General features: G+C 50.0%; 1 protein-coding gene across 1 annotated transcript; it reads left to right on the top strand.

Annotated features, from left to right (window-relative positions):
• The first annotated feature begins 856 nt into the window (after positions 1 to 856).
• Positions 857 to 1,585, top strand: LOC137809143 (uncharacterized). Its single transcript, XM_068610281.1, has one exon. It carries the CDS (start codon positions 857 to 859, stop codon positions 1,583 to 1,585), a length of 729 nt encoding a protein of 242 aa, XP_068466382.1.
• The last annotated feature ends 13,433 nt before the right edge of the window (positions 1,586 to 15,018 follow it).

Genomic DNA, 15,018 nt, shown 5'->3' on the forward strand with positions numbered 1-15,018 from the left:
TCAGAAATAGGCGATCAGTGTGCCATGTAAGCACAACGCCACCCCCTGGTGCAGGTCCCGGCCAGGAGGACCGGCGAGTAGGCACAACACTTCAAGTAATCGCTGAGGGGGATGCGGCGATGCCAGATGTGGCGAGCATCGCAGAGATAGAGGAAGAAGGTGACCGCCTGGAGACCACCAGGGAGTCAGGAAAGGGTGGTCATCATCAGTGAGAGGAGGCCCCAGCTGGTCAAGGAGTGGCTCGAGAAGGAGATCAGCGAAAAGACATTCAAGCTGGGAAAAACCCTAGATGACGAAACGCGGGATCAGATCGCCAAGGTAATAAGTAGACATCTGGATGCATTTGCGTGGTCCGCCTCAGATATGCCAGGGATTGATCCCGACCTCTTGTCCCATCGGTTGGCAATGGACCCCCAAGTCAAGCCAGTACGTCAAAGAAAGAGGAAGTTCAATGAGGAAAGAAGGCAGGCGATTAGGGAGGAAACACAGAAACTCCTATCCGCAGGCCACATCAAGGAAGTGCAGTATCCGGAATGGCTTGCTAATGTTGTGTTGGTAAAGAAGAGCAACGGGAGATGGCGAATGTGTGTCGATTTCACAGATCTGAACAAGGCGTGTTCAAAGGATTCCTACCCTTTGCTCAGCATAGACGCCCTGGTAGACAATGCAGCAGGGTGCAAACTGTTAAGTTTCCTGGATGCCTTCTCGAGGGTGCAAACTGTTAAGTGTCTATTTTGTCAGTAAGGTGTTACAAGGTCCGGAAGTGATATACAAAGCCTTAGAGAAAGCAGCGCTGGCGGTCGTGTTCTCAGCGAGAAGGCTACGACATTAGTTCCAGAGCTTCGAAGTATGGGTGATGCCTGACTTGCCCATCCAAAAGGTTCTAAAGAAACCGGATGTAGTTGGAAGGATGGTAAAATGGGCGGTTGAGTTGTCAAAGTTCGACGTCAAGTACGAACCCCGAGGACCGATTAAAGGGCAAATCTTCGCCGACTTTGTGGTCGAGCTGTCCGCTGAGACGACGCATAATGCCGGAAGTGATGATCGATGGGTACTCTCGGTTGATGGGTCGTCCAACCAGCTAGGTAGTGGGGCTGGAGTCATTTTGGAAGGACCCAACGGTGTGTTAATAGAACAATCCCTGAGGTTTGCCTTCAAAGCCATCAATAACCAGGCGGAATATGAGGCATTGATTGCTGGTATCCTTTTGGCAAAGGAAATGGGGGCGAAGGCACTGATGGCCAAGAGCGACTCTTTGCTGATCACCGGGCAGGTGACCGGCGAATTCCAGGCCAAGGATCCACAAATGGCGGCTTACCTAGAGTATGTACAGGAGCTAAGAAGTTCTTTTGCCTTGTTCGAAGTGGTGCACGTACTAAGGGAGCAGAATGCCCGAGCTGACTTGCTAGCCAAGCTCGCCAGTTCAGGCAAGGGGGCAGGCAAGGACTGTTATACAAGAAACTCTAAAGACACCTCGGGCGTTCGCAACAGACCACCAGGTTCTTCAAGTTTGCAAGTCAACGGAAGGGATAGCAAGGAGTCCTCGATCGTTAACTCAGGAAACCTTGAGAGCGCCGAGAGTTAGGGCGCACCCAGTGGAGGAAGCGAAGACAACGCGAGTTTGCGCCGTTTACCAACCAAATACATCGATAACACCATACCAGCGATACATAGCAGACAGCGTCCTCCCAGTAGATCCAACAGAGCTCAGAAAGATAAAGAAAAGCTCCAGCAAGTTCACCTTGATCGATGGGGAGCTGTACAGGTTTGGATTTACACACCCCCTATTAGTATGTGTGCATGGAGAGAAGTGCGTAAGAATTATGACTGAACTCCGCGAGGGAATCTGCGGAAGCCACATCGGAGGTCGAGCCCTGGCAACGAGAACTCTCCGCGCGGGCTATTATTGGCCAACCACGAGGGAAGATTGCAAGGAATACGCACAACGTTGCAAACAATGTCAGCAACACGCTGATTGGCACAAGGCACCCCAGAAAAGCTAAAGTCAATCTACAGCCCCTGGCCATTTCATACGTGGGGAATCGATATTCTGGGGCCCTTTCCGTTGGTGATCAGGCAAATGAAGTACTTAGGCGTAGCGATTGAGTATTTCACGAAATGGATTGAAGCGGAACCAGTAGCCCAGATTACCGCACACAAGATTTAAAATTTCGTATGGAAGAACATCGTGTGTCGTTTTGGTGTACCAAAGCGTTTCGTATCAGATAATGGGACCCAATTCGCAAGTCACTTATTGAAGAAACTGTGCGAGGATATTGGGACGCAACAGGTGTTTGCTTCTGTGGAGCACCCACAAACGAATGGGCAAGTGGAGTCGGCCAATCGAGTTTTGCTGAGAGGACTGAAGAGGAGGTTGGAGAAAGCCAAGGGGTCTTGGGCTGAGGAAGTCCCTTGCATAGTATGGGCATATCATACTACCGAACAATCGGGAACCCACGTAACCCCGTTTAGTTTGGTATATGGGTGCGACGCGATGATCCCAGTCGAAATCCAGGAAAGCTTGCCAAGATTCCAGAACTTCGTAGCAGAAGACTCGAACGCCGAAAGGAGAATGAATTTGGCTTTGCTGGACGAAGTCAGGGAGGAGGCAAGGGTAAAAGCCGAAGCAGTAAAAAGAAGAGTGGAATGTAAGTACAACTCCAGGATGAAATCAAGGCGATTCAGAGATGGCGACCTGGTGATGAGGAAGGCCCACCAGTACAAGATGCAGAACAAATTGTCGCCTAAGTGGACGGGACCGTTCAGAGTAACCGAAGCACTCGAAAACGGTGTTTACCGCCTAGAAACACTGGAAGGAGGGGCGATTCCTCGCACTTGGAACGCCACCCATCTCAAGTTTTATTACAGTTGAAACATTGTAAGTAGCAATAAAACAGTTTTTCAAGGGGGCACTCTTTTTCCCTGAATAGGGTTTTCTAATGAGGCCACCCAATAAAGAAGGTTTCGAAATTTATCAAAGTTCTCAAGTTATTTAAATGTGCACGCTTACCTTTTTAAGTTTTTGAAGAATACCCCTTGTCGCCCCTACATAGTTTAGTGCAAAAATTGAAAGTTAAAGTTTTTAAAGTCCTCGTCGCCATTCAGCGATCGGAGGCACTAGTATCAAGTTCTAAGTCCTCATCGCCACTCGGCGATTGGAGGCACAAGTTAAGTTGTAAACCTTCATCGCTAGTTGGCGATTGGAGGCACAAGTTAAGTTGTAAACCTTCATCGCTAGTTGGCGATCGGAGGCACAAGTTAAGTTTTAAGTCCTCATCGCCACTCGGCGATTGAGGGCACAAGTTAAGTTTTTCAAGTCCTCATCGGCGCTTGGCGATTGGAGTTACAAGTATTAAGTTAAATCCTCCTCGCCCTCGAGCGAAGCTGAGGTCAGTTAAATAGTTATCAGTTAAATCCTCCTCGCCCTCGAGCGAAGTTGAGGTCAGTTAAATAGTTATCAGATAAATCCTCCTCGCCCTCGAGCGAAGCTGAGGTCAGTTAAATAGTTATCAGATAAATCCTCCTCGCCCTCGAGCGAAGCTGAGGTCAGTTAATAGTTATCAGCTAGGTCCTACTCACCCTCGAGTGAGTTCAGGCAAGAACAGATTGCAAGTCCTCAGTGCATCCAGGGAAAGAGGAAGTGGAACCCCTGGGCAGAGTTGAGGCACCAGAGAAAGTCCTCCTCACCCTCGAGTGAGTTCAGGCGAGAACAGATTACAAGGCCCCTTCGCTTAAGTAAGTTGAGACAAGTTTGAAAGTTCCCGGTGCAGAACCAGGCGAGCAAAGAATTAGGCGGTAACCTGGAAGTACACACGTCATTCAGCGGATCAGGCAAACAAGATTTCAGACACTAAGAATAACCCACGTCCACAGAGTTGAGCACCAGTCGGCGCTGAGTTGATTTCTTTAAGCAAGAGTTAGTCGGTTATATCAGATCAGATGATTACACGACAGATAAAGGCGAAATCATGCGCGTATATTAAAACAGTTTGAATAAAGAGAAAGTCGTTACAAATAGATTCATTACATATAAGGCAAGGTCGAATATATAAGTCTTTCAGGATGTTTCAAAACAAAACGGCAAATGGAAATGTTAATCTGAAGGTACAATTTTGCCGTCTACCACTTCATGGCAAATCGAGAACTGAGAGAGGTCCAAGTCGGGGTAAGCACAAGCGAACTGCTCCAAGGCCGCGCCAAACCCGGAAGTCAGAACGTTTGCAGCGCTGAGGTCGAGTTCTTCAATTTGTTTCTTCAGCTTTTCGTTCTCCTCAAGCGCCAGGGCAAGCTTTGCTGCAGAATCGTTCAGGTCCTTATCTTTCTCGCTCAGTTCCTTTGGCCTTTTGGTCCTTGTCGGCTTCGATTTTGCCCAGCAGATCCTCCCTCTCAATTGACTTTGCCTCGAGCTCATCCACGTAGGGCTTTTTAGCCTTCAGGGTCTCCTCCAGATCCGCTATCTTTTCCCGCTGAGGCACGAGCCTGCTTTCGAGTTCAGCGACCTTTAAGAGTTTGTCGTTGAGCTTTTTGTGTAGCTCAGTGCTATTTTTGCGTTCGTTCCGCAGCTCGTCCTTCAAAGCGTTCTCTAACCGCGAAAACTCCAATCCCCGCATCGTAATATCACGCTTAAGTTGTTTGACTTGGTCCTTCGCAGCACCAGCTTCGGATTCATACTGGTTCAAGGAGTCCCTTAGAGCCTCGCCCATCATCTGGTAAACACGCTTCTCTACGCACTCGGTAGTTATAGCGCTAAGGTAAGCGGCGTGGGCTTTCAAGGCCTCCTCGACAGGGGCTGGAAGAGCAGGGATTGGGAGAGGGGTTGAGGGTTGGTTCTCGCCACCACCCTCATAAGTGTGGACGACCAGGGAAGCATCGGGGACGCGGCGGCGATACGTTTGGCTCCACTACAGGTTGGGGGGACGACTGAACATCCACAGTTTGATTCGGAACGCCTCCAACAGCTGAGGTATTTGACGGCAGAGTATCCCCAGCGCTTTCAAGAGGTGTGGAGGCGCTGGGGGGATTCTCTGCGTAATCTGGGCCTGCACTTTCGATTGCTTGCGGCTCAGTGGTGGTCGCCCTGTTCCTTTTACAGACAAGCCCATCTTCAGTACTCTCGTCCTCCTCTTCATCCGACACCACTGTGGGAATCTTCCTCTTGGCCCTCTTTGGTGGCAGTTTTTTCCTCGCAGGGGCAGGAAGGGCGACGAGGGAAGGTGAGCCCACTGGAGGGAGCTCGCCCCGAGCAACCGCAACTTCTGCAATAGAATTCGGGACAGTCTGAGAACCCGCTGCGAGATTGTGACGCTTGGCTAAGGAGCGTAGCCTAGCCCTATGATCTTTTCCCAGCATTGTATCTGCACAAAGTGATCAATGTTTACAAATCAATCCAGTTTCAGGTAACTGGTAATACAGGGATCAAGCAGCCAAGAATAAACGCAGGACAGTGTAATGCAAATAAGTTTGATAAAGGGTAAAGCGGACTTGGCGCGGGAAGAGGAATCCAGATAGACTGGAAGGGCAGACCTATGTAAAAGTCTAGTTGACTCTCATGGAATTCAAACTTGATGATTGAAGGGGTAGCCAAGGTGGTATTGGTAGAGGCAACTTCTTTCCAGAAGTTGCACAGGTCTCTGTCAAGTTCCCCCATCTTCTCTGGACTCCTAGCTTTCCGAAAATTATCCTTAGAGTCTTTCTTTCCCTTGTTAACCCAGTACAAGGGGAACCCATCAAGAAGCGTAGGATCCTGATCATTGCAGCAAACACAGACAAACTTACCCTTCCAGTCCTTATAAGATTGCTGGAAGATTGAGAGGATGGATCTCCAAGCAATCCCATTGAAGCTTACCCATAGGCGATCCCCTGGATTTTAGCCTCGAACAGAAATAAGAACACATCTACGGAGGCTGGATGGCCTAGGTGCGCACAGACAATTTGGTATGCCCTGACGAACGCCCAGCCGTTGGGATGCAGTTGAGCAGGGGCAATATCAGGCTCGGTCAGGAGCTCCCTCTCAAATCGAGTGAAAGGGAACCTAAGCTTAACCTTCTTGAATACGGTTGCATAGATGAAGCAGGAAGGGTGGCCGCCGTTGCCATCATTGTCAGTACAGACAGGTTCCCCAGGAAGACAAGGACGAATGGCCACCTTGTCGTCATGTTCCTTATGAAAAGTAAGGTGGGTCTTATCTCTCTAATGATGAATATCGGCCTTAGTATTGATTGAGGAAGTCTCATTCAGCAAGGCTGGAGGAGCCCATGGGTATAACAGTTTGTAGTCAGGAATGGGGCGTACAGTAGCATTGGTTTGTGGGGGGGTTGATTGCAGTTGGTTGGGTTGAGAGGGCGCAGGCCTCTGAGCCCGGTTTAAAAGGACGGCGGGATCCCTGGGTGGGTTACGAGACGTGGAGGGGTTTCCTGAAGAAGGTTGTTTGCATAACTTTGGAGGAGGGTTTCAAAAGGGGGGCAAGGTTGTTTGGTGTGGCCCCCGTACGAGCCATCGAGAAACTGCAGAGAAGACGACAAGAAAATGAAAAAGGCAAAAGTGGAGGGTTGATAAACAGAATGACTCGATTTAAAGACGGAAAAGGAAAACAGCATGAACAAAGGGGGTCGCAGAGAGGAAAAGAAAAACCTAAAACACAGGAAAAAGCAAAACAGAGAACAAGCAACCCACAACGTATGCTCCAAGCAGTTAATGGATGATGCAAGCCGATTAAAATGCGGTAAGCACTAGCGAGAGTGATAAAAGGGTTACCTTTTGATGATCGATGGAGCGCGCAGGGAAATGGTGATTGGGGAGTCAAAGCGTTCACCAGAGCGTATAGAAAGTTTGAAAGCGAAGAAGAAGGATAATGGAACAGTGGAGTGGCGCGAGAAGTTTTAGAGTTTCGAATGTTTTAAGAAGCGCAAACGACATGAAATAATGACCATTGATGAGTCCACGTGTCAGTTGATGGGGGGGTTGGTGAAGTGTCAAATCAGTAACCAGCGTGGGCATTAGCGTGCTAAGCCACGTAGATCGCCGGAGTTTAACTTATCCTCCTCGTCAAAAGAATCGCAGCCCGCGTACCAGTCGAGTCATCAAGGGCGATGACGTGATCGAGAAGTGCGCATAGTCGCCGGTCGTGCAAGGGGCGGTCTGCAACATATGCGACCGCCGGCAGTGTCATCGCCAAATGGAAGACCAGGCGGTCTGACATCGCTACAAGCAGCACATCGCCAACTATCCCAATAAGCTTGGGGCGAAAATGCCGAAGGTTCAAATAAGAAAGCTCAAACGAGCGGGCATCCCTTGCAAAAACGAAGTCCGAGAAGAGCCATAAGTGAAATAATTAGAAGCAGGGTATTTAAGGAATGGGGAAACAAGTAAATGTTATCTAAGGAATTCACGCCAAGCATAACGAAGGGGATAACGGGAGTAATGCGCGCAGGATGGCAAAGAACGCAAGCATGCAAAAATAAGTTGAACAGCATTCAACGTAAAGAAAAACGTAAAGCCAGCGTTAGGGTTACAGACGGAGTTTATAACAGTTGCAAGATGAAAATATAATCCTATACACATCCTAATGTCTGCACAGGAAGCGAGAACATATCACTCATCAGTGGCCCCCAGAGTTTGAGCAATACGGCGAAGAAGCCCCGTCTCCGAACCTCAAAGCCTGAGTCAGCGGTGTCCTCTGATGATCGTTTATCTTCGAACCTACGTAAAAAAGGAGTAAAGTACAGTAAGAGACAGACATGAAACAAAGTACTTCCAAGCAAAATCATACAAGAAATCCAACAAAAACAGAAAGAGGGTCATAAGGAAAGCCTCACGCACATATATATTTTTCCAGAAGCTCGGCATTATACTCCAAGCTTATTAAAGCAGTCGCGTCAAAACCTCCAACACCCGCCAGGATCTTGCAAGCTTCCTGATCCCTTGAAGACAGCTTCTTAAGGGGCTTAGATTTCAAGGCTCTGGCGTCCTTTGTCCAATACAAAGGAAAGCCGTCCAGAGCAGAGGGCACCAGGCTGGAACAACACACCTTGAAGAACCTGCCTTTCCACTTTGTGAAGGTTTGCAGGAAAGGGGTCAAAAGAATCCTACCGGGGACGTTGCTGAGAGTCACCCAAAGGTTGTTTCTCTGCCTCTTCACCTCAAAGAAGTGAAGAAAGATGTCCACAAAGGGTGCACATCCAAGGAAGCCAAACAGAATGTCAAAGGCCTTAACAAAGGCCCAACTGTTAGGATACAGTTGGGCTGGGGTAGCGTTCATCTCTGTCAGCAGCTCTCTCTCGAACCAAGAAAAAGGGAGGCGCAAGCCGACGCGTTTAAAGACCACCTGGTAAAAATAGAAAAAGGGGACTCCATTGTTGGATCGCTCATCCCCGCACACCGGCTCCCCTAAGGTGCAAGGGAGCACGACGATGTCGTCATCATGCCTCTTTGCGAAGGCACGACGATCATAGGAACACTCTTCCCCCACGTGTTCCCTTAGGGCCCTGGTGGAGAGCAAGCAAGAGCATTCGTCAAGAAGTTCACTCGAAGCCCAGGGGTAAAGATCCTTGTGACCACTCTGGAGAAAGAAGGGTTGGTAGACATTTTAGTATGCAACTGTCAGCAAAGAAACTGAAGGCCAAGGAGAAAAGGTCCAGCAGCGGAATAGAAGGGAAGTTTACAAGGAAAGAACGTGGAACAGGGGGTTCTTGAGAAGAAGATGAATGGCGCAAGAAAGATGCGAAAGAGGTCAAGTCAGTGAGTTAAGGTACGGGGTTTTCAGAGATTCGAACATTACAGTTGAAACAGTAAAGGACGTTAAAGCGAGCACCTTACGATTGGGCCACGTGTCACGAGATGGAGCTGCGGACTGAAGTGTCACCTTTTTCGATCAGAGAATATCGCGTCGTCAGAATCCTTGAGGGTACGTCGCACCGGCGATGCAGAAAGGTCACATCAACAGGTCGGAGAGCGACACGTCGTCAAACGCCGCGAGGGCGACAGGGGCGAGGCCTTAGTCTTTTCGATGAAAACAAGTTATCAGCTCAAGCCTGGGGGGCTTGTGTACCGACCAGGTCATCGGGTGTGATGACGTGGACAAGAGAAAGGTGGGTAGTCAAGAAGTCAACATAGTCGCCGTATGTAGAAGCGGCGTTCTGCAGTATACATAATCGGTTATCGCCGAGATGTGTCACCGCCAGGATGAGTCATCGCCCAAGAGAAGGACATCGCCTAAGGAAGACGTCGCCCAAGCGAGACGTCGCCCAAGTAAGACATCGCCCGAAGAGTCAACCCGCGTGACAGAAGCATTTCGCAGAGAAGACGGCCCACACGATAGAATAACCCTAAGTTGGGTGGCGGCACTGTGGGACCCTCCGCACAGAATAAATGATCAAGTCAAAGGGGCACGTGACAATGCCCACGTGCTCATCAGAGATCTCCAATGAAGGCTGCATGCATGACACGTGATTAATTAGGGCACCCACAAAGTGTGATGGCGCGAGAGATACGGTGCTCAAGTTAGAACCCAAGTGGCCATAAGGTTATTCATTGCACTCCAAATAAGGGAAGTCCATGTGCCAGATACGCTCAGATCCTAGGAATAGCGGCGCAAGGACCTTCCCCAAGGAATCGTAGATAAGAGCAGCAGCGCAAAGGTAAACTCTAGTTTTCACCTATATAAAGGGCACGAAGAGCCCTAGTAAGGTATGCCTTTACAGTTACACAAGTTTTAACCTAATTCTCATAATCACACAGAACACAAACCCTAGTTGTCTTCGCAGCACCCCGCAAGGAGCACAAGGCAATTAGGGCAACACATTTTTAGACACACAGTTTCAGTCATTGAGATTATCATACAGTTTTCAGTCACTTTGGTGTTTCTCGCTAGCTGACTTGATCGTTGGAGTGCAAACGGCCGCGAGGGCGCCCCGTTGTTCACTTCTTTCAGGTACTCACAGACGAAGCAAGACGAAGGTGCCCTAGCTCGCGAGGTCAAGCCACGCATAAAGACGACCCAGGTCAACCGGCAGGAACACTGCGCACAAAGTGCAGCACTTTGTCTGGAAGAACATCGTATGTCGCTTTGGTGTGCCCAGGCGATTGGTGTCCGACAATGGCACCCAGTTTGCAAGCCAACAACTAAGAAACCTGTGCGCAGAGGTAGGCATCAAGCAGGTGTTCGCATCAGTCGAACACCGCCAGACGAATGGACAAGTAGAGTTAGCTGAGAGGACTGAAGAGAGGGTTAGAGAAAGCTAAAGGGGCGTGGGTAGAGCAAGTGCCAAGGATTGTATGGGCGTACCACACTACACCCCAATCCACCACCATGGAAACGCCTTTCAGTCTAGTATATGGGTCAGATGCGATGATCCCAGTCGAGATCCACGAAAGCTTGCCACGTTACCAGAATTTTGTGGCTGAAGAGTCCAACGAAGAAAGGCGAGTGAACCTAGTCTTACTAGACGAAGCCAGGGAGGAAGCAAGAATAAAGACCGAGACAATAAAGAGAATAGTGGAGCGACAGTATAGCTCCAAGGTGATGCCCCGGCAATTCCAGGTTGGTGACTTAGTCATGAGGAAGGCTCACCCATATGAGCTAGAGAATAAGTTATCTCCCAAATGGGCCGGACCCTTTAGAGTCACCAAAACCAAGGGGAATGGTTCGTACGATCTAGAGACTTTGGAAGGAGGTCCCATTCCACGCAGCTGGAATGTGGCCAATTTAAAATTTTATTTCACTTAAATTATGAGTAACGAAATACGAATTGTAAAGGGGACACTCTTTTTCCCTCTCGGGGGTTTTTTAATGAGGTCACCCAAGTAAAAGAGAAGTTCAAGAAAACTTTGTCTCAGTTTTTCTCCCCCCACTCAAAGTATAAAGACCAAAAGGTAAAGATATAAAAGACAAAGACCCAAGGCAGCATCAGAAGTCGCGAAGATGAGGCGTCGCCAAGATGAGGCGTCGCCAAGATGAGGAGTCGCCAAGAGGGGGGCATTGCCAAACGTAGGCGTCGCCAAGAGGGGGCACCGCCAGAAAGAGGCATCGCCGGAGCAAGGTGTCGCCAAACGTAGGCATCGCCTAAGCAAGGCACAGACATCAAAATCCAAACCAAGTAGTAAGAACACGTGCGTTCGCCTAAAGGTCAAGATGACAGGTATGTCCAACACAAGGTAAAACCCGGGTGTTTTAGTCCTTGAGTAGGGGTTAAGGGATTCCTTTGGGACGCCCCCTCCTGAAGTATGAATAACTAGCCCCGGTATAAGATGGCAGCACTTCGCCTTGGTCTTTTTTAGACACCCTGAGGACGATACGGCGCTGCTGTAATAGGCCTCTCCTCAGGCGTGGGCACCAAGCACCGAAGAGATAAGGGACCAGTTGCCTTGGTGTTTGAGATGCTCCATGGACGATACGACGCTGTTATACAGGCCTCTCCATGGGCACGGGCACCAAAGCACGATTTTGTCCCTAGTGTTCGACACGCAAAGGGCACCCAGAGCAGGTCTCCCTTTAAGCGTGGACACTCAGTACAGGTAAAATAAACCCTCCTAAACACAATGGGGGGAGTGCCGGAGGTAACGCACGCAGCATGGCTGAGGAAGCAGAAGTAGACAAGAATATGCAAAAATAAAATGGGCAGCGCTTAGACGAAACCAAAGTATAGCTCAAGAGTTAGGGTTACAGATAAAGTTCGTGATAACGGCAGATTAGACAAATGGGGCAACCATGTACACGCCCTATGTTCATATGAAAAGCGAAATCAGGCCACCTTTCAGTGGCCTCCGGAGTCTGAGCGGGAGGATGATGAAGCCCCGTTCTCGGCCCTCAACGCCTGGGCAAGCTGCGACCTCTGTTGTCGGTTTATCTTCGAACTTGCACCAAAAGAGACAAGCATGGTGAAGATACCACAAGATTAGTCATGCAAAAATCCAGTAAAGGCGAAGGATGAGAGGTTTTAAGGTAATCTCCCATACATATATATTTCTCCAAGGCCTCAGCGTTGTACTCCAGACTTATCAAGGTGGCAGCGTCAAAGCCCCCCACATGTTCCCTCAGGGCCCTGGCGAAAAGTAAGCTAGAGCACTCGTCAAGGAGTTCACGCGAAGCCCACGCATAAAGATCCTTAGGGTTGACTCTAGGGGTAGGAGGATTGGTAGACATGTTGCCCAAGCTGTCAGTGAAGGAACTAGAAGATCAAAGGAGAAAGATGCGGTAGAAGTGCAGACGGGAAATGCCAACGAGAAAAGAACGCAGGAAGAAGTCTTTGGAAGGAAGAGGAACGGTGCGAAGAAGATGCGAAAACACAGAGATGATGAGTGCAGGCACGAGATTTCAAAGACCCAAACATTACAGTTGAGGCGCCAAAGGACACGAAAAGGAGCACCGTGCGATCGAGCCACGTGTCAGGAGATGGGAGGACGACCTTTAGCGTCACTTGTTCTCATTCAGAGAACGTCGTGTCGACAGAGTCCCCGAGGGTACGACGCGCCGGCGAAGAAGAGAACATCTTGTCAAAAGCTCAGAAAATGTCAAGATCAAATCGAGCAGGGGAACGTCCCATCAGCAATATGGGAAACGCCACGTGGATGGCGTGGGCGAGACCTTAGGCTTTTCGCTAAAGCAAATGTTCCGCCCTCAGGCGTTGACCAGAGTCAAGGTCAAAGTCAACGCCAAGGCCAAAGTCAACAGATTGACCGCACCAGGCATCGCCAAGACATGGCGTCGCCAAGGTAGGGCGTCGCCAGTGTAAGATGCGGATGGCATCGCCAGCATAAGACGTTGATGGCGTCGCCAATATAAGGCACTGATGGCGTCGCCCCCCGATACCGACGGGTAGGAAAGACTGTGGAGGGGGGCGAAGTCGCCAGAAGCCAAGCAAGTCATCAGCGGCGTTGCTCCCCGATACCCATCGGAAGGAAAGACCATGGAGGGAGTGACCCCATGGGAGGCTTCAAGCCTGCCTAGTGCTTGGCGTTTCTAGACACCCTGAGGACGAGACGACGCTGCTGTAATAGGCCTCTCCTCAGGCGTGGGCGCCAAGCACCAAGAGTTAAGGGACAGATTGCCTTGGTGCTTGAGACACTCCATGGACGATACGGCGCTGTTATACAGGCATCTCCATGGGCGTGGGCACCAAAGAGCGACTTCGTCCCAAGGGTTCAGACACGCTAAGGACACCCAGAGCAGGTCTCTCCTCGAGCGTGGACATTCAGTACAGGATAAGAAGAAAGAGAAGCGTGAAAGCGCGAGATGCCAAAGACAAGAAAAATACGAGGGCCAATGAGGCTCTGAGAGCAGAGATAGCAATCCAATCACATTCAGCTTGTCAGGAACGAACAAGCAATAAAGCGAAGATTAATAGCGAAAGTAAAGAGTAAATTGCGTTCCCAGTACATGTACAGAAGGGTCGAGTGCTACGAATGTTCAGATAGTAACAAGTCATCAAACCAAAGGAAATTAAAAATGGAAGCTGAGAGCCTGCGGTTCAATCCTCCAGGTCAAGAGGCACCACCTTTCCATCAACGATGTGGTTGGCAGAGTCGCATGTTAATCCCTGGGTTCTCGCAAGACGCTTGAGCCAGGGCCTCCTTGAAGCCTTCCTCGAACATGCTCGCCATCTCGTTGGTGAGCTCCTGGTTCACCCTCTCCAGCTCTTCGATCCTTGAATCCTTAGACGCCAATTGCTTTTCCAAGAACTCCTTCCCCACCTAGAGCTTGTTGGATTCAGCATGGAGCCTCTCACATTCATGTTGGAGAAGGTCGTGGGCCTCGACCTTTGCCGCCAGGGCACTCTCAGCCTCGGTCAGTTTCTTCCCCCGAGCGGTACACAACTCTTCAATTTCTTTTCGCTGCGCTTCGAAGGCACGAACCACCTCATGAAGCCCAATGTTTTGGATTTGATGGTAGGTGAAGAGGGCCAGCAGGTCTGCATATGCTTGTTCGATCTCGTGTGCATATGCTTCGGCCCCCTCCTTGGCCTCTTGGGTCATCTTCAGTGAAGCTTGGTGAGTTTCCTCCCTAAGCCCCCAAGCTTTTTTCTCTTTCTTCAGTGCCCCCACCTCCTGTTTTAGACTTTGGAGGGCCTGCCTCCCCATCGCGACGCTCTGGGCCTGGGAGCGCCAGTCGAGTGCTATCGACAGGAAGGCCCCCATGTAGAAGGGCATGCCTTCTGCCCTGTTGGGGTTTCCCGGCGACATCCCCTTGTTGAATCCCCGCGCAAACTGCTTTAAGACGGGGCCGGGAATCAGAATCTCGAGGAGAGAAGGAACAGGAGCAGGCGCGGGACGGGCTGAGCCTGAAGCTACAGCTGCTTCAGACAATGGTAGTGGCGGAGGAGCAGACTCAGCCCCTTCATCCCTTTCTTCTTGGACTGTTTGCGGTGGAGGAGACGTGGCACTTGGAGGGCTGTCCCTTAGAGAGTCCACGACACCGCCTGGAGACGCGGTTGGCAGGGTAGGGACCCTAGTAGCTTTTCTCTTATTGAAGACCAAGCCAACATCTGAGTCTTCGCTATCAGAAGTTATCTCCAACACCCTCTTCCCTTTATCTAGGGGTGCTAGAGCACACGTCGACGTCGCGACCAGTGGGACCGCATCAATGGGAGAAGGGGAAGTAGGAGTTTGGTGTGTTTGGGGAGAGGATGGTGGAGATGGTAGGGAAATGATGGGCGCCGGGGGAGTAGGGGGAGGCACGCCAAGGGTGAGGGAGTCCCCACCCCCCATGACGGATTTCAGTTGCTTCAGGGCCTTGGCAAGTGTGCGGCGCTTTGAAGAGTCCATTACCGAACCTGCGTCAGTCAGAATAACCAAGCAAAGAGTAACTCGGGTGAGAAAGAATGAAAGCACATATAGGCAAACCATAGAAGTTCAAGCAATTCAAGTAAGTTCACATACAGCGATTCAGACAATCCAATTCAAACAAGACCAAGTAAGTGCAAGCAAGTTCAAGCAAACGTAATCAAAAGGCAAATACCGAAGTAGGTGGAAAGGCCGTGGGCCTTGAACTCGTTGGCAATAAGCTTGGCGGTGTCGAAAACCATC

This window comes from Phaseolus vulgaris, chromosome 2 (genome assembly GCF_000499845.2).
Source record: "Phaseolus vulgaris cultivar G19833 chromosome 2, P. vulgaris v2.0, whole genome shotgun sequence".
Taxonomy (NCBI): domain Eukaryota; kingdom Viridiplantae; phylum Streptophyta; class Magnoliopsida; order Fabales; family Fabaceae; genus Phaseolus; species Phaseolus vulgaris.